This window comes from Strongylocentrotus purpuratus, unplaced genomic scaffold, assembly GCF_000002235.5.
Source record: "Strongylocentrotus purpuratus isolate Spur 01 unplaced genomic scaffold, Spur_5.0 spur5_scaffold_1, whole genome shotgun sequence".
NCBI lineage: Eukaryota > Metazoa > Echinodermata > Echinoidea > Camarodonta > Strongylocentrotidae > Strongylocentrotus > Strongylocentrotus purpuratus.
In genome coordinates, this window is record NW_022145594.1 from 11,190,039 (window position 1) to 11,211,532 (window position 21,494).

The window sequence follows — 21,494 nt, forward strand, 5'->3', positions numbered from 1 at the left end:
TGTATCCCACTTGTGACATTACGTAGCGGCTGCTCCTCTCTTCATTTTAAAAGCATGTTTAATATTTTGTATTTGATCAATATCATAAGAGGACATCAAACTGGACTGTCCCCTTTTCAATTTTGCCTAGTTAAAACGTAATCCCATCCCTGCCCTTGTTTTCTTCAGTGATAGCATTACTTTAATTATAAAATTAGTGTGCCCTCTGAGAAAGTTGACACACCTATCCTAATTCTATGTTTTAAAAGGTTGTAAAATTAATACCTTTTTTGATAAGAGATTCAGGTGGTGCTTATAGTAGATTTCCCGACACTAGAAGTATCATGTATACCTTCATCATCTAGTGCCGTCCCTTCGGAAGGGGTTGGCGGCCATGTACCTCCATCGCTTTCCCTCATGTACCCTTGTTCTAACCTCTCCGTAGTATAGCTTATCATCTTCCTTTTGACTTACAATACCCATGTTAAACACTTGTTTGTTTATAGATTGGTCAGCCTTAAAACCCAAGAACAACAACAACTTGTATTTGTTTTCAGTTTTGTGTATTTTGTATTTTTTTAAAGAAACCCAGCGACATGTCAAAGATAACCCTTTCTTGTTATGATCTGGAGATTTTTCTTATAGTGGTCGTTTTCCAGCTCTCTAAAATCAAACCTAGTCGCGAGTATCCACCAAGAACTATTTTTTCATTCCTTGACAGACAATGGTTTCCAAGATCCTGATCGCTTTCATGGCCATGCTGGTGGTCGCCATGGCCTTCGAGTTCGAAGAGACCGATGAGGATTTCGATGTCGCGGAATTCATGAAGAGGGACCCCGTCATGCAAGACTACCAACTAGCTGTGAAGAGGGGACAGTCCATGAAGAAATACAAACGTGAGTTATTTATTGTTAAAGGTTGATTTAAAAAAAAAGCTGCGTAATTTGTGTATGAAATATTACTTATTATATTCCTTTTACTGTACTTACCCTCTACCCTCTAACTAAGAAGCCGGCCGCCCACCCACCGGCTGCCGAGATGGTTGCTACAGCAATCACCGAGTTGAAGGACCGCAATGGCTCCTCGCTGCAAGCAATAAAGAAGTATATCGCTACCGCTAACAGGCAAAAAATCCTGAGAAATCTCAAACCACAAGGATATTTATATGGTTTTCTTTGAAGGCATCACTGTGCAACACTCTCTAACAGTGATTAACAGTAAATTCTCCCAACCATTTTTTGAATTTTCCCAACCGTCTGTCCTGAAGAATGAGACATTAGACAGGCTTCAAAAATCTTCCAACACTTAAATGTTTAGAATGGTATAACTAGCCAATTCATTCATTCATTCGCCTAAAATGTTATTAAAATTGTGATAACATATAGTTGGGAAAATTAAGGAATCGATCAGATCAGTTTTTCCCAATTGTTATCGTTCATGATGGTCCGTTTTCACTTTCAGATTATCTTAAATTGTACATCTAGCAACTACCTTAGCACCATTTTCTCTCATCTGAACTATGTTACCAAGTCCCTTTAATTAGCAGGGTCGAATCCAATGATTGAAGACCACCCAATTATTTAGTTGGTTTTAATACAAGCGGGAAAAATTAGACAAACTGGTCAGTGATAGATTGCGCAAAATCCACACAAAGAAGCTGTAATCAATCGACCAGAAACAATCAACTCTGTAACGGATCGTGCGAGAGAATCCTAATTCATGAATTTCCATTTTCTCTGTTTATATAGGATTAGGCTTATATTCCTTCCATACAGAGTTTGTGTAGTAGGGCCAGGCTAACGTTATGTGCAATTACAATTATAATATCTAAAGACACGATTTAGTGAAACCATTACAAAGAGTCCAAAATGCATGTGCAAGACTTGTCTATCGTCGGTCGAAATTCACTTCAACCGCACCTCTTCTGAGAGAACTCCACTGGTTGCCAGTCCGTCAAAGAATCTCATTCAAAATCATTGAGTGGTCAAGCCCCTAATTACATCAAAGAATTACTTCAACTCAAAGTCCAATCACACAGTCGTAGCCTGCGCAGTTCCACAGATAAATTATTGTTTCAGATTCCCCATGGCAAAACTAAAGTAACTCTTGGGGACCGTGCTTTTGCAATTGCTGCCCCCAAACTATGGAATAGCTTGCCAATAGAAATACGAAGCACTCCATCTCTCAATGTTTTTAAATTCAATTAAAAAACTTATTTGTTCAACTGAGTGATCTTATTTTGTAGAATTTAGTAAAAAGGAGCTCTTAACCAGCGCAGCTGAATATATTTTGTATAAAAGCTGCGCTATATAAATTTATTATTATTATTATTATTAAATGAACCTCTGATAATCTCTGAAGTAAAAAAGAAAATAAAAACAAAGAGAGAAATAAAAGTTATCACATTATCCGATTCTGAGAGGCAAGACAGCAACGACAAACGAGCTAAACAAAACAAAAACAGCACACAATTATACTTATTAAGAATACAAAAATAAAAAACAAAATTTGAAAGGGGGCAATTTTTTAAGATATCTTTCCAGCCATTCGTATAAGGAAATGAGTGATGGGACATTTTCAAGGGACAAATGTCTTAAAACGTTTGTAAAAAAAAGGGAAAGCAAGAAAGAAAGTACAAACAAACAAACAAACAACGAGGCAAACACCCCGGGACAAAACAAAAACAAAAACTAATTTAGAAAATATAAAAAATAAAAGAAACTTTCTCACAATTTTCAGAAACGGTTAGCCTATACGTGTTTAAGATCTCTCTTGCAAAACAACGAATAGACTGACAATTTTGCTGATAATATGGGATATTAATCGCCCCTAGCCACGCTCTTAATGCTTACTTTCTATCCATTCCTTATTCCTGCGTTCATCCTCAATCTATAATTCATGGTTATTAATTTTCATTTCTGCTATCATTTTGTCCAGCTTGTGTTGCTCTACCGCAATGTTGGTGCAATAGACGAGGAGGAAAGGTCGCTTTCTGCTCAGGTAAGTCACTCTCAGATTTAATGGCTCGAATTTACGAAGTACATATATATTTTAACCATTGTCAAAACTCTAAACCAAACAATTTGCTCCCGGTGGCGTAAGGGCATTGATATCATCGGGAGGGAACGATTTTATAAGGGTTAAAGCTTATCTGCCATAGTTTACAGGAGGGATTATACCGCCCTGCAAGGTCAATGGACAAGTGGTTATCTCATCAACTCAGCTCTCAGTTAACATGAGAAAAAGAGGATCATGGGGGACCAATGGTCACCGATTAGGCATTGTTTGTTATATAGAGGGCGCAAGTAGCTACAAGTAGTGCAGTGGGCCTTTAAACAACACATGCTCCGCTAGCTCTGAATGTTAGACTTCTTCGGAGTAATTTCAATTCATGAATAAATCAGTAAGTAAAGATCGAGTGCTCGATCTTGTAATTATAGACGTGCCAGAAAGAGTCTCGGAACCAGTGGGATTTGAACCTGCCTTTTAATATATTTTTGTCATATTTAATAGATGAATTAACCTGATGTTAGTGGATTGATCCCAGGGGAATACAGCTAAGATTAGCAATAGTTATTACACGAAGCGTAAATTCTTGAGTCGCAAGTTCATAAGAGGGGGTCACAGAATTTAAGCTGGGCGCAGCAATGATCTCTCATCTGCACATGCTTTATACATGATCTTAAGTAAATTTTAATTTGCGGCGGTCATCACTCTTTGTTTGTATATTCCTTTCTTTGTTCCTCCGTTCCTTCCTCCTTTTTTCTCTTGCTTACTATCTTTTCGTGGTTATTGTTGTTGAGGGGTTTAACTGGTCATATCTTGTTCATCGCATCTTACATGTCATATTATTGTCTGTTTTTCTAAAGGTCAAGGAAACGGTAATGGAATCTAGATTAACCCGCTGAATCTCACAGCCAACGAACCCAACCATCGACTGTATTGGGATGCTCAAATACGACACGAGAGAAGACTAGGAGCTGATTTGACCAATTACTGCGCAGTATTAAGTGTGACGTCACATCATGTCATCAGTGTTTCTATCTGGATCTAAGAATATTTGGATAACTTGAAATAAATAAATATATGTAGAATTATGCAATGATTAAATGTGTGTTCTGAGTATTGTTGTGAGAAGTACATGCATGCACCACTTTTGGGACGCTACGAGAGAGAAGGAGAGAGAGAGAGAGAGAGAGAGAGAGAGAGAGAGAGAGAGAGAGGTACAAAGAGAAAGAGGGAGAGAACAAAAAAGAGGGAGAAAAAAGGGGGGAATATTTAGATAGCCTACACAGAAAATGATAAGTGATTGAGGTGAAATGAGTAGTTAAAATAACACAACTTCATGAGCAAAAGTCACAAACTCTCTTAAATCATTGTTAGACCAGTGATGGATTTAGGGGAGAGGGCAACCCCCCCCCCCCCCGCCTCAACTTCTCTCTGTCTCCACTCTCCTTCTCTCTCTCTCTCTCTCTCTCTCTCTCTCTCTCTCTCTCTCTCTCTCTCTCTCTCTCCCCACTCCCCTTCTCTCTCTCTCTTTCTCTCTCCCTTTACCTATCTATTTATCTTGCTCAAATACAAACTTTCATCCCCTTTCTCTATTTTATTCATCTCTCTCGCAAACAAAATGTATTTCTCCTTTTCTCCTCCCCCTCCCCGTATCTCCCCCCCCCCCCCCTCTCTCTCTCTCTCTCTCTCCCCCTTCATTTTCAGTTTTCTCTTTGAATTCCTCTGCCATTCTACACCATCTTGTACACTTTCAAATGAACGACACAATCACACAGAACAGATATAAACAGGTCAAAGGAAATTCAATAGAAAAAGACATTTGCAATATTATTTACAGCTCCTCATTGTACAGAGTAAGAAAAAAAAACAATTGTAAAACATACAAAGCTAATATTCACTCTATAGCGATAATGCACCGAAACCTTGACCATTTGCTCATGCACAAAATGAGATTGAAATGTGAAATGTATCCTATTTCTTATACACGTACAGTCAACACTGTCTATACCGAGGATTCCCATGGGAAGTAGAAAACGCATCCACTATTGACAGGTTCTATAGCAAATCTTTCTTTCTTGATAATGATAGAATACATGGTCACTATAGACAGGTGGCCTTAACGGAGGGGCGGCCACGAAGACAAAGGTTGACTGTATTCTGATTTTAATTTCACCTTTGACTATAAAGGAACAGCGCCTTGTATCCCCTGGAAAAGGCACTATATAAATCTGATTATTATTATCATTATTATTAATAAATAAACTTGCTACTCATATAGATGGATGATGTAAACACCAGTGTGTATTGCGCAGATACATGCGCACAAAGTATCAATAAAATGATAAAGGGTACTAATTTTTCCTTGTGATTTAGTAGTGATTTATCTAAATAACTAAATGTTTATGTACTTTCAACAAATCTTTTACATCATATGTAATGAAATACAAAAAGACACTTGAAAATTGGATGAATGCATTAAACATTTACGATTACTTGTATCTCCCACAAATCAATTGTATCCCTCTAAAATTAATCATATCTCCTTCAAGTTAATTGCACCTCTTAACATTTATCATATCTCTTTCACTCAAACTTTAAAATAAATAGTAACTTACGATGGATTTCATAAAACAGACAGAAACAATGCCAAGATTTTACCAAGATTCTCGAATCTAGCAAAACGACAAGATACAATTAATTGCAGCAAGATTATAATTCTTACAGATTTTTATGTTTGAATGTAAGTAGATTTTATGCCAAATAATAATAATTTCTGGTTTCTCTGCCCTTGCTCCTCCCTCCTCCCTTTTTTTTTTGGTCCGCCTCAATTTGTTGTTTTTTCAGTTTTTTGTTATGAGCTTGAATAAATACCATTAAACAGTATGAGGACATGTCGACAATGGCAGTGAGAGATTTCATTGATAAAATGCAAATTTACCTTGTTTTCAGCATCAATGTACAAAAGAAATTTGAATTAACAACGTTTATGTTGAAACTGACCAGATGGGAATTCAATGTACAGGAAACTATCGAATTCCACATATTATGGAACCGGCTTCTCCTCATTTTTGACAAATCTGGACGAGAAACTAGAAATCAAATTTACATGGCTTCATGTTACAGAGAACAGGTGTATCTATCTGTATGCTTGCATGAGGTTCAGCCTAAAGATAAGATAGCAACACTGCCATACTCTCTTTACCTATATATATTCTTAAAGCTCCCTTATAGGTCTGGTAGCAAAATGAAAATTAGCATGAAGGTCTTAAATGTATTAAAGCACCACTGCACTAGTTTGGCCAGGAGGGATTAAACCTCCCTGCATGGTCACTGACAGGTGGTTATTTCATCAAATCAGCTCTCAATTAACATAAGAAAAAGGGTATCATGGGGGTTAATGGTCACCGGTTAGGCATTGTTTGCTATATAGAGGGCGCAAGTAGCTATAAGTAGTGCAGTGGGGCTTTAAATGTAGTTCCTCGTTGTTCTCCTTGAATCAAAGGAAACCCGTGCAAGATCATTTGACGTTTTATCGTCACACATATGTCTTTTGATAAAAGGAGAACGAATGAGACGATACTCAACATGTTCATTCCACTTTACTTTCAATTTTGCTTCCAAAACTGCATTTTACGAGCTTTAAACTTTTTGACCACCCTGTAATCCAGTATTAACAAGTAAATGCAGAAAGCACGTCACAAAACATTTCATACCTTTGCGTCCAATTAGTGACACACAGTCAACAATGAATGGAAGAAATTACCACTTTGCGACAAAAATCATTTAGATCTACAGTTCTCACATGGGATACAAAATTTGCTACAAACTAAAAGGGCTTTGAAAGAGATACAAAAAAAGTATATGAAATTCTGTATACCGTAGGGTAAACATTGTAGCACTTATTGAGAAAAAGGGTCTAATAATAGAAAGCATCTTTGTATATTTCACTTCATCCTTAACATTTTAAGAAGCACTTGAAGACGTATTTATTGACCTGATTTTCCCACCTTCATACGATGTAAAGCTCTATAAACCAATTGTGTGAGGGCGCTATATAAATGAACATATTATTATTATTATTAATATTATCACATTTGCAAGGAAAAGGGCAAAAAAATGAATACAGAATTAAAATGAATACAATTAAAGCTGAATCAACAAAACTGAAATGCACATGGCAGAATTATGTTAGCAGACAACAATTATTATGTACAGTCAATCACTTGTATAAATATATATGTACATGTACCTTAACTGTGCTATATCAAAATTTGTAAAAAGCAGCTATAAAATTTTGTTTGATTTTCTTTCACAGTATAAAAAGAAGTACAATATTTTGTATATATCTCTCTCGCTGTCTCTCTCTCATCTCTCACTGTCTCTCTCTCATCTCTCTTCTATCTCTCTCTTTTTCTCTCCCTCCCTCTCTCTCTCTCATCTCTCACTCTCTCTCTCTCTCATCTCTCTTCTATCTCTCTCTTTTTATCCCCCTCCCTCTCTCTCTCTCTCATCTCTCACTCTCTCTCTCTCTCTCTCATCTCTCTTCTATCTCTCTCTTTTTCTCTCCCTCCCTCTCTCTCTCTCATCTCTCTCTCTCTCTCTCATCTCTCTTCTATCTCTCTCTTTTTCTCTCCCTCCCTCTCTCCCTCTCTCTCTCTCTCTCTCTCACTTTGTTTGGCATGGAACAATTAAAGTCTTCCTACTGAAACAATAACCTTCCTACACTCTTACAAGATGTAATTTGTACAAATTCACCTCCACTACAAACACACATCACCAACGTTTCCAAATCACCAGAACAGAAAAATTTCTAGATGATTATTTCAATATTCCTCATCCATTACAAACACATACAATTAAGCAAACTCTGCGTAAGCATATAACTATAAAGAGTACAAACTATTACAATCGTACAAAGAATACATTTTGAATGATAGTACTGAAAAGGGGGCGAGAAAATCTCGGATATTCACCGACCATCAAATGTACGAGCAAGATTGCTCTAATTCTGGGCATCAAAGGGCTGTTCACTATAACGCAGCAAAATCGTGTCAGTTTCTTTTTAAATGATTCCGTAAAATGGCATATGTTTCACATTTCTGTGTTTTATAACACAGAGATCAATGAAAACATGCAAGTTCTTTGTTGCGTATGCCAACATGGCCAACTAGTGCGTATTCTGTGCGACGGTTTAACACACCATGTTCGAACAAGCGTTAAGGGTTCTCTCTTTTTTTTCTCTACATGTCATCACCAAACCTTACAGTTATAGAGATCATACAAAGAGTAAAAATGGCTTCAAAGGACTAAAAAGGGAATAAGAAACCCCTGGTGTTAACTTGCCATTAAATGTAGAAGTATGACTTTTTTAATTACTATATATCTCTATATTTTGTCACTAGACCTAAAAGCAAAACTCAGCAAAACTAAATACTAAGCATTGGTTTTCTGTTGTTTTTACTTACAAACAAATCCACAATAAGGCTTTCTTGTTTACTTACGACATGGCCCGTTTTTAGAAATGGGAAAATAACATCCGATCAAATTATGGAATTCCGATTATGTGGTGAAGAATGTGTATTTCTTGGCCCGTTCACATATCGTTAGGTCTTCATCTGGACTGTCAGCGAACTTCAAAACGATGCTTTTCATCGTCTAAACTGTCCCAATCTTTCATGCTATCCGGTCTGAAAAAGAAAATACATGAAGCACACAAACAGGGAGATTAATTTGTTGTGCAAACATTATTTTAAAAAAACATCTTAAGATTTCTTCCTTCTGGCATTTCCAAAAACACTTACAAAAAGTATAAGATAAATACAAGTCTACATTTCTGTCTGTTATCCTCTTTAAAAACGAAGCTCAACATATATATATTATACATATATATATATATATACTTTGACATATTTTGTCGCATAACAATTTTCTAAGTCAAATCAAATAATTACTTGACAAATCTCTAAGGTGGAACAATTTTTAAACAATTCCTTTTTGTACCAAGGATCATTACTTCTTGTGTTTCGTGTATTTTCTCGAACTTCATGTATTTTCTCGAACTCTTTCTCGAATTTTTAATTGTTTAAAAACTCGATTAAAAACTTTCAAGGTATAATAATTAAATCAGGTGAACTCCCAACAAATTATATTTCAACTGTTTTAATCATTATTTGTTTATTATTGTGATAGAGGATTTTCCAAATTGAATTATTGGTTCTATATATATATATATATATATAAATGTATATATTTTGTGGCATAGGAAGATTAATTGTGACAGTGTGGCATATAAAGGGTTAATAATGAAAAAGTTTGTACCCATAGTCCTGCTCCCCAAGCTCTATTTCTTGTCTCGTAGAGGGCGGTGTTTTTCCGCAGCATGTCACGCAGATGAACATGAGCAAGCCACAGTCGTTGATACAAAAGCAGCAGACGTCGGTGATGATGACGAAAGCAACGATGAGGACGATGATAAGGACGATGATGATGACGGTGGTGTTCTCGTTGAAGAGACCCCAGAAACCGTAGTTCTTTGGCCGTGCTACGATGAGAGATGGGGGAAAGCAAAAAAGTATGATAACTGGACATCGTAAGTTATTCCAGAGTTTTAGGGCTGAACAAGCAAATGCTGGATCACCTAGCGTTACTTTTGTTTTGATAGATGGGATCTGCAGCAACAAATTTTTTCGGGAACTGTGTAAGTTGCAATTGTGTTGATTAAGTTTGAAATTTTACAGGTCTTTGATATAAGTGGGAGTTTGACCAAGAAGTGCTTTATATACAATCAGCAAGATTTTGAATGTTATTCTCTGGCATACTGGCGTATCATATCACTCTGCATAGGCTAGATCTTTTCTAAAAATAAAACCCAATCTAACCTCTAACTAATAAATAAAGGTTTAGCATAGAATATATCCTGCTATGTATAATCCTTAGGTTCAATAACCAAGCAATTCCAAATTGCTTATGCATCGAGCAAAACATAATAAATCAAGATAAAACTAAATGTATATTGAACTATAATCGTTTTTTGTTCTGTCTAAAAGCCACCAAGGACAATTAAATACATGAAATGATTGTTTAAATCGTCTAAAAATAGACTTAAGATTTAAGAATATAAAGAATATAAATAAATGTGCAATAAAATGAGAGGAAGCAAAATCAAAGCATTAATCTTTCGCGTTAGGTTCCCCTAAACTCTAAAATTAACTCCCTAGCTGGAGTAAAACCTGCAAAAGAAAAGTATCATTTTCCCTGATGAAAAAGTACTCTCTGTGCTCTTGTTTCACTGCATAAGCTAAAGAGAAACCTGTTTCTACCAAATTTGTGACAGCAAACATTTTGCTGAAACTTTGCAAACCGCTGGGTCGGCCTAAATAGACTTAAGATTTAAGAATATAACTAACTGTGCAATAAAATGAGAGGAAGCAAAGTCAAAGCATTAATCTTTCGTGTTAGTTAGTGGTGCTAAGGTAGTGACTTCAATGCTAGATGTACAATTAAAGATAATCTGAAAATTTGAGTGAAAACGGATCATTATTTATGGTACAAATTGGGAAAAACTGATATGATCGATTCCTTAATTCTCCCAACTATATTTTTCTACTTCTATTCTGCTACTTGTCAAAGCCTGTTCAGCATCAAGACAAGGACAATTTAATTACATTTTAGGTGAATGTAAATCGTCACAAAGCAATAAAATGGCTCTACATTCCATTCCAGACAGTTAAGTGTTGACAGATTTTTATAGCCTGTTTTATGTATTTTTTTCTCATGGAAAAACGGTTGGGAAAATTCAAAAATGGTTGGGAGAATTTACTGTTAATCATTGTTAGAGGGTGCCTCACATCGACGCCTTCAGAGAAAACCATAGATATCTTTGTGGTTTGAGAATTTGTTCAGGATTTTTTGCATGTCAGAGGGTTAGTATAGTTGAAGGAATATAGTAAGTAACATTTTATACAAAAATTAAGCAATTTTTTTCATCAACCTTCAACAATGTTACCGAGTCACTTTAAACTCCAAAATTAACTCCCTAGCTGGAGTAAAACCTGCAAAAGAAAAGTATCATTTTCCCTGATACTCTCTGTGCTCTTGTTTCACTGCATAAGCTAAAGAGAAACCTGTTTTTACCAAATTTGTGACAGCAAACATTTTGCTGAAACTTTGCAAACCGCTGGGTCGGCCTAAACCTCAACTATTCTACAAAGTAGACCACTCAGGGAACTTTCTCCCAACTTTCTCCAAAATAAAATAATATCAATAAACAATAAAATCTTATTAATGGGCCTGCGCCTAATTAGACTACTATCACTAATGGAGGACAGAGGTGCCACACAGTTCCTCTCTTAGAGCGGAATTAAGTCCTGGGGTGGTATTCTGAACATTGTAAGTTTTGTGTTATCTTTTGTTGTATCTTCCAGAGATAACACAGCGCTAATATTGTTGTAAGTTGGTATTCTGAAAATCATTTTATCCCTGTGTTATCTCTCGAAGGACCGCCTCTATCGTATCTTTGACCACTATTGACACGCCCATTTGTATGAACCCTACGAATCAAAATCTGTTTTATATAAGCATTATAAGTAGGTCAAACAATAGGAATAATTTAGGCCATATCTAAAGATGCGCCTGCGCCTAGCGCATACTAATCTTGAGCGTAATTAGTTATTTGAGCGCTTATTACGCGCGTCATCATTATGCGCTGTTGAATGTGGATCATGAAGACAAATCACGCTTTCACCATATTGGTTAAGATGAGAGCATTAAAATCGTCATATCCTAGCATGTAATTTCATAGAAAGTTCTCATCTGTGATATTTCCGGTCAACACACAATCTTCTTTTAACTCGTCTATTGGCACGAAGTTGGTTCTGGGCAAGAAATATTGCCGCCATTATATCACAACGAAAGATACAACAACCCCCTACCTGTTGTAAATATTGTTGTAAATACCATGCAAGATAAGATAAAAGATACAACAACTTTCAGAATACCAATTATCTCGACATATTATCTCTCGTGCGCATATGCAAATGAGGATTAAACGCCACTTTATTAATAATACGCACAATTACAAGCGCACCAAACTATGACGCAGGCGCGGCCAATGAGATGAGAGAAAAGATACAACAAAAGATAACACAAAAGTTACAACAGTGTTCAGAATACCAACTTTATCTTATCTTCAAAGATACAACAATATTAGAGATAACACAGGGTTCAGAATACCGCCCCAGTTCACATTCATAAATAATGAACTTAAGTACCTTGTTTACACTACGCTACAGTAAGTCTATGCAAGTGGCTACAGGCTTGTTCACACACTAGCTGTGAAATGGGTTTCCACACACACTACCATTTCATGTGGCGTTCATTCATATTCTAAACATAATCCTATTCTTCTACCAATTATATTCCTTGTAAAGTGTTATTATATCTACTTAGGACAAAATATCGCAGATGATGCCAGATGCGAAGCAGAAATAAAAAGAAGAATAGAAATTGCTTGAAATACATTTCTGGCAATGAAAGAATTGTTCACAAATAGAAAGGTGAAATTTGCGCTTAGGTTGAGACTAGTAAACTGTTATGTATGGTCTGTCCTATTGTATGGAGCAGAAACATGGACAATAAACAAGGTCGTGGAAAATAGAATAACATCTTTTGAAATGTGGATCTACAGCAGAATGATGAAAATATCCTGGAAACGAATGAAAACCAACAAAGAGATATTGCACATGGCAGGGCGTAAACAAATTGCACTAGTAGGATTAGTTAAGGAGAGAAAAATCAAATACTTTGGTCAGTTAAAAGGCACTAAAGCCTCTTAAAGGATGTATTGGAAGGAAGAGTGGAAGGAAGTAGACCTAGAGGGAGACCCAGAATCAACTGGGAAGAGAATGTCAAGAACTGGAGTGGACTAAAACTGCAAGAGGGCACCAGAATGGCAGAAGATAGAATGAAATGGAGAGATGTTGCAATCAACACACATAGTACACACTTACCCCGGTATGTACTTGCAAAACTCATCAATTCACTATACTGTTCAATAACAATATATGGGCGATATACAGGGGCGTCGCTACACCTTTTTCAGTCGGGGGGGGGGGGGGGTGTAGAGGCCACCAATTACCAACAAATATATTAATGCCAATGTCTACAAATTTAACCCTAGAAACCTGGGGCTGGGCCCCAATTTCTTATACCTGCGCATGTGCCCATGGTCATTTTCCTTGATCTCATAACGAATATCTTTCGTCAAGACTAATCAGCATCGTAGCTATATAAAATAAATGTGCAATATGCATGAACAACCAATCGATGTGGCGTAATCGGTAAGAGCATTTCGGGCTTGATACTTTTGAACCGCTGTTTTATTTTGTTGATATTATAGTAAGGATGACAATGACATTTGACAATGATTTTACTATTTTACAATGTATTGATATTTTTTGATGATGTTTATACTGTTTATATTGCTCAGGTAGTTTGTATTTTCATATTGTTATGTTGCATTTGTTTACAGGTCCCCCAGGAAAACAGTATTACTGACGAGGCTACCCTGTTTAAATAAAACGGAATAAATAAATAAATAAATAAGCAACATTCGGCGGCCGACTGACATTATACATTTTAGGTCACCTAATAAGTGTTTTTTTTGCATAGCAATGCAATTAATTTTGGTAGTCTATTAGATAGAACCGGCCGTCTCAATCAAGATTTGGGCGGGGTCACTGTAGAACTTGCCCTGGTTGAGTGGATTGATCTCTAATGCTGTAGCATTGCCGATCACGCAGACACTAACCTGCCTTGGTGTCAGTTCGTATTCATCTCTGCTCTCGACCTGTAAAAGAAAATGGCAACACTAAAACAAAAATCCAAACTTGGTCCTTCCATCTCGTAGGAGGACGTCCCAGAGGTCTGCGAGCATCAGTCGTTCTGGTTTGCTTGGTGTGGTAGGTTGTGATGCAAATGATAAACATGTTAAAATATCATGCAGATGCGCAACTCGAACTAGGGTCACTTAATTTCCTACCATATCCCTTTCTGCTTGCTCTTTCCCTCTCTTCTCCTCTCCTCTCCTAGCTGTATGGACTGGTAGCGTCCCATCAGTCTTCCTTTCCATAATCGCCTCTCATCTTGTATCTCAACCCCTACCTCTTTGTGGTACCTCAGGCTTTGCGGGCTGAGAAACCAACAGGGGCTCTGGGTAGGGAAGGAAAACCTGAAATAAACCACAAGGTGAAGGGTGGTGACCTCTGCCTTGCTGGAGCAGAACATCTGCGCTGCATCCGGCTTGGAATTCAGTTGCCACGTGCCCAGCTCGTATCTAGGTCACATCCCTATGTGAACAAATGGCTACAGTGCTCATAATCTGGACCCTGTTTCACAAAACATGTTATCAATAATAAATGCTCAATTTCTATGACAAATATGCTCTCAGCCAATCAGATGCCATGATTTCAGTAGCTTATAACAGTTATTGTAACTTGTTATTGATAACAAGTTTTATGATACAGGGCCCGGTAGGTGTTAGACGGTTGAAACATACTTGGAGGGGTTGTCATGAAAGTGAACGTCCCGGCCGTCTCAATCAAGATCTGGGCGGGGTCACTGTAGCCCAGGTTGGTCTCGGCCCTCAGCTCTATCAAATAGAACTTGCCCTGGTTGAGAGGATTGATTTCTAGTGCCGTTGAATTGCCTATCACCAGGACACTAACTGGCCTCGGTGTCAGTTCGTAATCATCTCTGCTCTCAACCTGTAATAGAAAACGGGAAAAAAAGAAGACAAATGTAAAGTAAAAAATCAAGAACAGAATGGGTGGTATTCCGGTAGCATGTACTAAGTTAGTGCGTGCTAAGTTAGTCCACACTTTTATGGAGTGCCTGTTGCTAACTCATTTACCATGTACAGATTATTTTAATCCTTCAGTGAAAAGTGTCCAAAAAATAAATTTTGCATTGAAATAGGAAGAAAAAGATAATATGAGTATGAACTGAATTTCAACAAAGTCTTTGGTAGATTATCTTTGTCATGAATATTGAAGGAGGAAGATGAAACCTAGCATTCCATAGAAGTGTGAACTAAAATTCTAGTTTAGTCTGGACTTAGTCCCAGCTTAACTTATGAGAATACCACCCAATGTGCTTAAAGGCAACGTTTAACAATGTTAAATCTGAGATGCGTGGCCCTACCTGTTATCAGTGTCTGTGATATGGTGTAATATTGAAGCCCTTAAAAAATTGCGCTTCAAAAAAAGTAAAAATCTTTGAGTGACCATTTTAACCATACTCATTGTTCCCAATAGACTGTAGTGTTATAAAAACCGTTATGAAAACGGAAACATTTGATTTCGATTTCTAATCCTAAATATCTTGATAATCAGACAGGCGATCGGCTTGTAAAAATCTTGGGGTTCCTGACTGACCTTAAGGTTTATAATTATCATTGCAGCATGAGCTAAATCCAGAATTTTGTTTCAGAATCTGAGACAAAGTTACCCAATCCCTTTAATTAGTGTGCAAAGATTGTGGAAAATTTGATAATCCATTCTCAGAAAATTCACTAGAGTTCTAATCCTCTTTTTGCCACCTTGCACGCCTCCTTGTGAGTCAGATTTGTGTAAAACTGTACAGCACCTCAAACAGGTGTTGTAAAATCCCTGAGAAGTGACTTCACTCATATGGCCAAAATGTTCTTGCATAAAGTGCGTACTGCACCCTCCACCAACCATCCCATAAGGCTAGCACATCATCATGAATTTCCCTCACCTGAGATTTGAAGGCAAGATTTACTTTAATTCAATTTAATTCAATTCAATTCAATTCAATTCAAATTCAAATTTGATTTGATTCGATCATATTTGATTTAATTGGTTCGTTAAAAACATCATGACATGCAGCTCAAGGCTGACATTGTCTGTTTACCAAGTATTAAATTTAAGATATTTACATCATAACACAAACATAAATTACAAATGCAATAAACACTAACAAAATGGGAACATCTCACAGCAATATTACATCTGATTTAGCAATGTATAATATTGTGGTGGTTAGATACCTTACAATTACTGTAAGTCAACAGACGAGGCGGTGAGACGTGATCTAGGTTCAACCATTTAATACCACACAGCCCAGTCTCGTATCTGGTGAAGTGTAGTCTTATTTCAAGCAGTTACAATGATGCACATTATACTACATCTCCCCCCAAGTATTTGATAGTTCTTTTCAAGTTACATTAAAACACTAATTTGGGAGTGCATGGGTGTATATATATTTCTTGAGCCAACTTCTTGTTTTCATACACAAACTTTGTATTACATTATCCAATATCCCTTGTCAAGTAATGTTCATTACGAATCTTCTTATCTTGATTTCTTCAAACTTCTTTTCTTCATGCTTCCCTTTTATCTTCTACAAAGTCAATCGATGTGGTTGTTTGACTAGTCTACCAGAACGGGTATGATATCCCAGTGTGTTTTGAGGACCCTGGGTAGGCGGGGGATAGGGAAGTTGCTCAGGACCTACAATGTCGTCATCATTGAGAGGGGTTGAGGGGGTAGAGGGGGCTTTGTCAGGGTCGGTGACATCCGGGCTATGAAGGGCTACCAAGGCGCGTCTGTTTCGTCTCACCCTACCGTTATCCGTTTGGATGATGTAGGAACGTGGATGACGGGTCCCACTGACCACTTGACCACGGCGAGCTTGATCTCGGATCCACACTTCGTCACCTTGCTGTAGGGTCGGTAAGATGCGGGTTCTATGTCGTTGGTTGTAGTTCAGTGTCTGATTTGAACGGTACTTGTCTTCTCTCACTCTCACCTTTTCCAAGTCTTGAGCATGGACTTGTGGCATAAGTGTATCAGGTAGAGTGGGGAGTTCAGTTCGCAGTCTCCGTCCCATGAGCAGCTCACATGGCGCCAGACCATTCTGAAGTGGTGTCGACCGGTAACTCAGCAAAGCAAGGTCGATATCATCGTTCTTTTTCAACAAGGCTTTCACTGTACGTGCACCTCGCTCCGCTTCCCCATTTGCCTGAGGATACCTTGGCGAGCTGGTAGTATGGACAAATCCAAACTTCTCTGCGAATTTCTGGAAAGTCTCATTCGCGAATTGTGGTCCGTTATCCGAAATCACCACATCAGGGATACCGTGTACAGCAAATATCTCCTTCAAGGATTTGATCACGGCTTCAGAAGTGTGTCCATGAAGCCTTTTTACTTCTATCCATCTTGAATAGTAGTCCACTACTATCAGAAACATCTTTCCTTGATACTCAAAGAGGTCCATTCCTAGTCTCTCCCAAGGACGCATTGGGAAGGACGAAGTCATCAGTGGTTCTTTAGTCTCCTGGCTATGGATGGCACAAGTAGTACATCTGGAGATCATCTCTTCCACTGACTTCGAGAGGCCTGGCCACCAGACCGACTGTCGAGCTCTGGCTCTGCACTTTGTGATGCCTAGATGACCTTGATGTAAGCGCTGTAGGATGTCTAGTCTCAGAGCCCTGGGAATGACCAGTCTTTCATCATACAGGAGCAAATCATCAATCACACTGAGGTGTCCCCTCTGTTCGAAGTATTGCCTGAGGATAGAGTTGTGAGGCATGTAGTCAGGCCAGCCTTTCTCACAATACTCTCTGATTAACGCACATTCTTCATCAAGTCTCTGTGCTTCTCTAATCTCCTCCAGTCTCCGGTCTGTTGCAGGTAAGGTGAGGGTAGATGAAGATGCGAAGGCTTCGGTCAGTTCGTTTAGCTCTATGTCCTCTGGCTTTGGGGATGCTACTGGTGCTCTTGAGAGGGCGTCTGCTGTGGCCTGTTGCTTTCCAGGCACGTATTCTGTGGTTGCATCATATCTCATCAACCTTAGTCGAAATCTCAGCACCCTAGGGGGCAACTTTGACAATTCCTTTGTGTTGAGCAGTGTGACCAAAGACTTGTGGTCAGTTTCAATTTTGAAGGACATACCAAGAACATAGTCACTGAACTTTTCACATGCCCATGTAGCCGCTAGAGCTTCCTTCTCAATGACTGCGTAACGTTGCTCAGTCTCAGTCAGCGAACGGGATGCATAGCAGACTGGCCGTCGGTGTCCATCGTTCTGAGTCTGGAGCAGTATTGCTCCTACTCCAGTCGACGATGCATCAGCAGCAAAAGTTGTAGGCAATGATGGGTCGTAGTGGGCAAGAACTTCAGTGACATCTGTCAGCATTTTCTTTATGTGCTCAAATGCTCTCTGTTGAGGTTCATCCCAGCACCATCCATTGTCCTTCCTCAAGAGTGCACGTAGCGGTTCATTCATGACTGCCAAATTGGGTAGGAACTTTCCAACTTGATTAACCATACCCATGAATCTTTGAAGTTCTGTGATGGTCCTTGGTGCCGGAAACTCTCTGATTGCCCGTGTTTTTTCTAGATCAATTTTCACACCTGTTGCATCCACAATGTGGCCTAAGAATTTCACTGTCTCTCGTGAAAATTCACATTTGCTGTTAAGGGTGAGGCCAGCTTCCACAAAACGCTGCAACACTGCTCTCACCCTAGTGTCATGTTCTGCTGTTGTAGCTCCATGTATCAGAACATCATCCATATGGCAGATGACTCCTTCCAGACCCTCCAGGATACCTGACATTGTGCGTTGGAATATCTCGGGAGCGGATGTAATCCAGAACGGTAGCCTATTGAAGCAAAACCTACCGAACGGCGTGATGAAAGTCGTCAGAAGCTTCGATTCTTCATCTAAGGGCAGCTGCCAGAACCCACTGTTTGCATCCAGCTTGGTGAAGATAGTGCCTCTCCCTAGCTTGGCAAGGCTTTCATCAACTGATGCCATTGGATGTACTTCCCGCTCTACTGCCTTGTTGAGTTGTGTAAGATCAACACAAATCCTGATTGCTCCACTAGGTTTTGGGACTGGTACCATTCCGGAGCACCATTTCGTAGGCTCTGTAACAGGAGAAATTACTTCTTGTTCTAACATCGAGTCAATCTCCTTCTTCACTTTTGGCAAGAGGGGGTGAGGAACTCTCCGAGGTGTGTAGAGACATACCGGTTTTGCTCCTGGGGATAGTGTGATATGATACTCACATTCTAGTTTCCCCAATCCAGTGAATAGCTGTGGAAATTCAGCCCTGAAATTCGCCTGCTCCTTCTGGGTATCTCCAAGTTCCTCTACTCTGATCAATAGATTCAGCTCTTCACATGCCTTTCTGCTGAGCAATGAGCAATCTTGATTCCTGACAACGTAGACGGTTTCTGAGACTCTCCTATTTTTGTGCTGGAGAATGGCTTTGATCTGTCCCAAAACTTCTAGTTTTGTTTTTCCTGGTCCGCAGAGTCTCTTATTTGCAGGCTTCAGTTTTATTCCACGAAGCCACTGTAATCCATCTGACAGTACAGTTACCGCGGCACCACTGTCTAATTTGAAGTGCGTAGTGTCACCATCTACTTGAAGATAAGCACCCCAATAGTTCTTGCTGGTGTCCTTAATCTCACCCAGGAAAACAGTCTCCACCTCAAGGGAATCCTCCAACTCATGCACTGTATTCTTTGCTCCAAATGATGAACTGCGGCATACCGCTCGAAAGTGACCGATTTTTCCACACTTATGACACGTAGCCTCTTGGGCGGGGCAATTGGCACGGTCATGCTTCTGTCTGCCACAAAACATACAACCACCTTGCATTCGACTTGTATGTGTGTCTTGCTGACTGCGTTTTGGTCTTACATTTGTGTCAGTTACATTTCTTTGTTTTACTTGCTCTACGTGGGCAACATCTGCATGTATTCTTTCACCTCGAACAACTGGTCTATTTGCTTTTCGAGCTTCTGCTTGCCTGCTTACTTGAACGGCCTTCTCTAATGTCAAATCATCCTTCGCTTGGAGTTGATCAGACAATCCATCATCAAGCACACCGACAACTATCCTATCTCGGATCAGTTCATCTTTTAATGTTTTGTACTCACAGTCTTGAGCTAGCCGATATAAATCGTTAATGAAAGTATCTACACTTTCCCCAGGCTGCTGGCTACGCCTGCTAAACTTTGCCCTTGCAACGATAGTGTTCTTTCTTATGTTGAAATGTGCTTCGAATGCTGCCACAACGCTCGTGTAAGTTGCGGTGCTTTCATCAATACCCCGAGTCATAATAATGTCGTCCGCACAGTCACCCATGGCATACAACAGTGTACTGACCTGTTCTCCATCCGGCTGTGTAGCGAGCCCCGATGCAGTCCGATAGCGTTTGAACCTCCGGAACCATTTTGGCCATGCATCAGCTTGATTCAGGCCAGCAACCTTCTCAAAAGTCTCTGGTAATGGGAGTGATTTTTCCATGATTCAATTTTTTACCGCTGCCACCATATTGTGGTGGTTAGATACCTTACAATTACTGTAAGTCAACAGACGAGGCGGTGAGACGTGATCTAGGTTCAACCATTTAATACCACACAGCCCAGTCTCGTATCTGGTGAAGTGTAGTCTTATTTCAAGCAGTTACAATGATGCACATTATACTACATATAAAAGATGGGGATAAGCAGTCATCAAAATACTACACTTACTGTAGTAGGTGATGTCATTAAGTATTTAAGCAATGTGTTCAGGGATATGTTCAGGAATATAAGACTTCTTGCAAAGAAACATCACTTTAGACCAACATAGACGAGTAAGATAGGGAATGATTACAGAAACAAAGCACATACATTTGGCGATCATTGCCTAGGAGACCTGGGGGGGGTGTTTCACAAAGATCCTAAGTTGATCTCTAAATTAGACTTAACAATAATGGAAAGCCATCAGCATCAATGAAAACATTTTGTAAAAATTATTTTAAAAGGCATAACATGTTAATTCAAACCGTTCATATTTTCTATCATCAAGGAGATTTCATGTTCTTGATGTGGAATTTATAAAAAGTCTAAAATACTTGAATTTTCACTTTTGAATATACTTTATTTTAAGGCTACAAATGGCTCTCCATAGTTTTTAGGTCCAACCTAGAGTTAAGTTCGACTTAAGATCTTTGTGAAACACCCCCTTTACATATATCAATAGCTAATTCGACCAAATCTGGGGTCAGCAAATTATAACGCAAAGCACAGGGAGACAAACAACTCCATGAGCTGTGGGTGATCAAAATGATTGAACAGTGTACTATATATCATTGAATTCAGAGCTGCCAACCTTGTGCGACCAAAAAAAGGAATCATGATGGCAAAAAAAGGAATTTCAAGCCAAAAAAAAGGAATTCATAAAAAATAAAAAAAACTTACAACCACGCATGACACACTTCCAATGCAGAAATGTTCATTCATCATGCTGTTTTTCCATACAAGCAGGTAATTTTTTTGGAGGTTATTGTGGTATTATCGGCATTTCATTTTTTTTGAGAATATTTTTCTCTTCAAGTATGTTTTAAAATTAGTTTTCTATTGAATTTGTGATCAAAACACCATTTTAGGGCAGTTGTTTGACGTGCGGTATGTAAAAAAAAAAAA

General features: G+C 38.6%; 1 protein-coding gene across 2 annotated transcripts in view; it reads right to left on the bottom strand.

Annotated features, from left to right (window-relative positions):
* Positions 1-7,598: 7,598 nt before the first annotated feature.
* Positions 7,599-21,494, bottom strand: part of LOC593916 (neural cell adhesion molecule 2) — a 36,421-nt gene continuing 22,525 nt past the window's right edge. Inside the window, exons 15-17 of one of the 2 annotated variants that reach the window (XM_030977679.1) lie at positions 14,543-14,750; positions 9,307-9,529; positions 7,599-8,675 (exon numbers count right to left, since the gene is read on the bottom strand). In XM_030977679.1, coding sequence (XP_030833539.1) covers positions 8,612-8,675; positions 9,307-9,529; positions 14,543-14,750 — 495 coding nt within the window. In that variant the 3' untranslated portion in view covers positions 7,599-8,611. Of the gene's footprint in view, positions 8,676-9,306; positions 9,530-13,651; positions 13,835-14,542; positions 14,751-21,494 lie in introns of those variants that run through there. The other variant, XM_030977680.1, reaches the window with a different exon arrangement.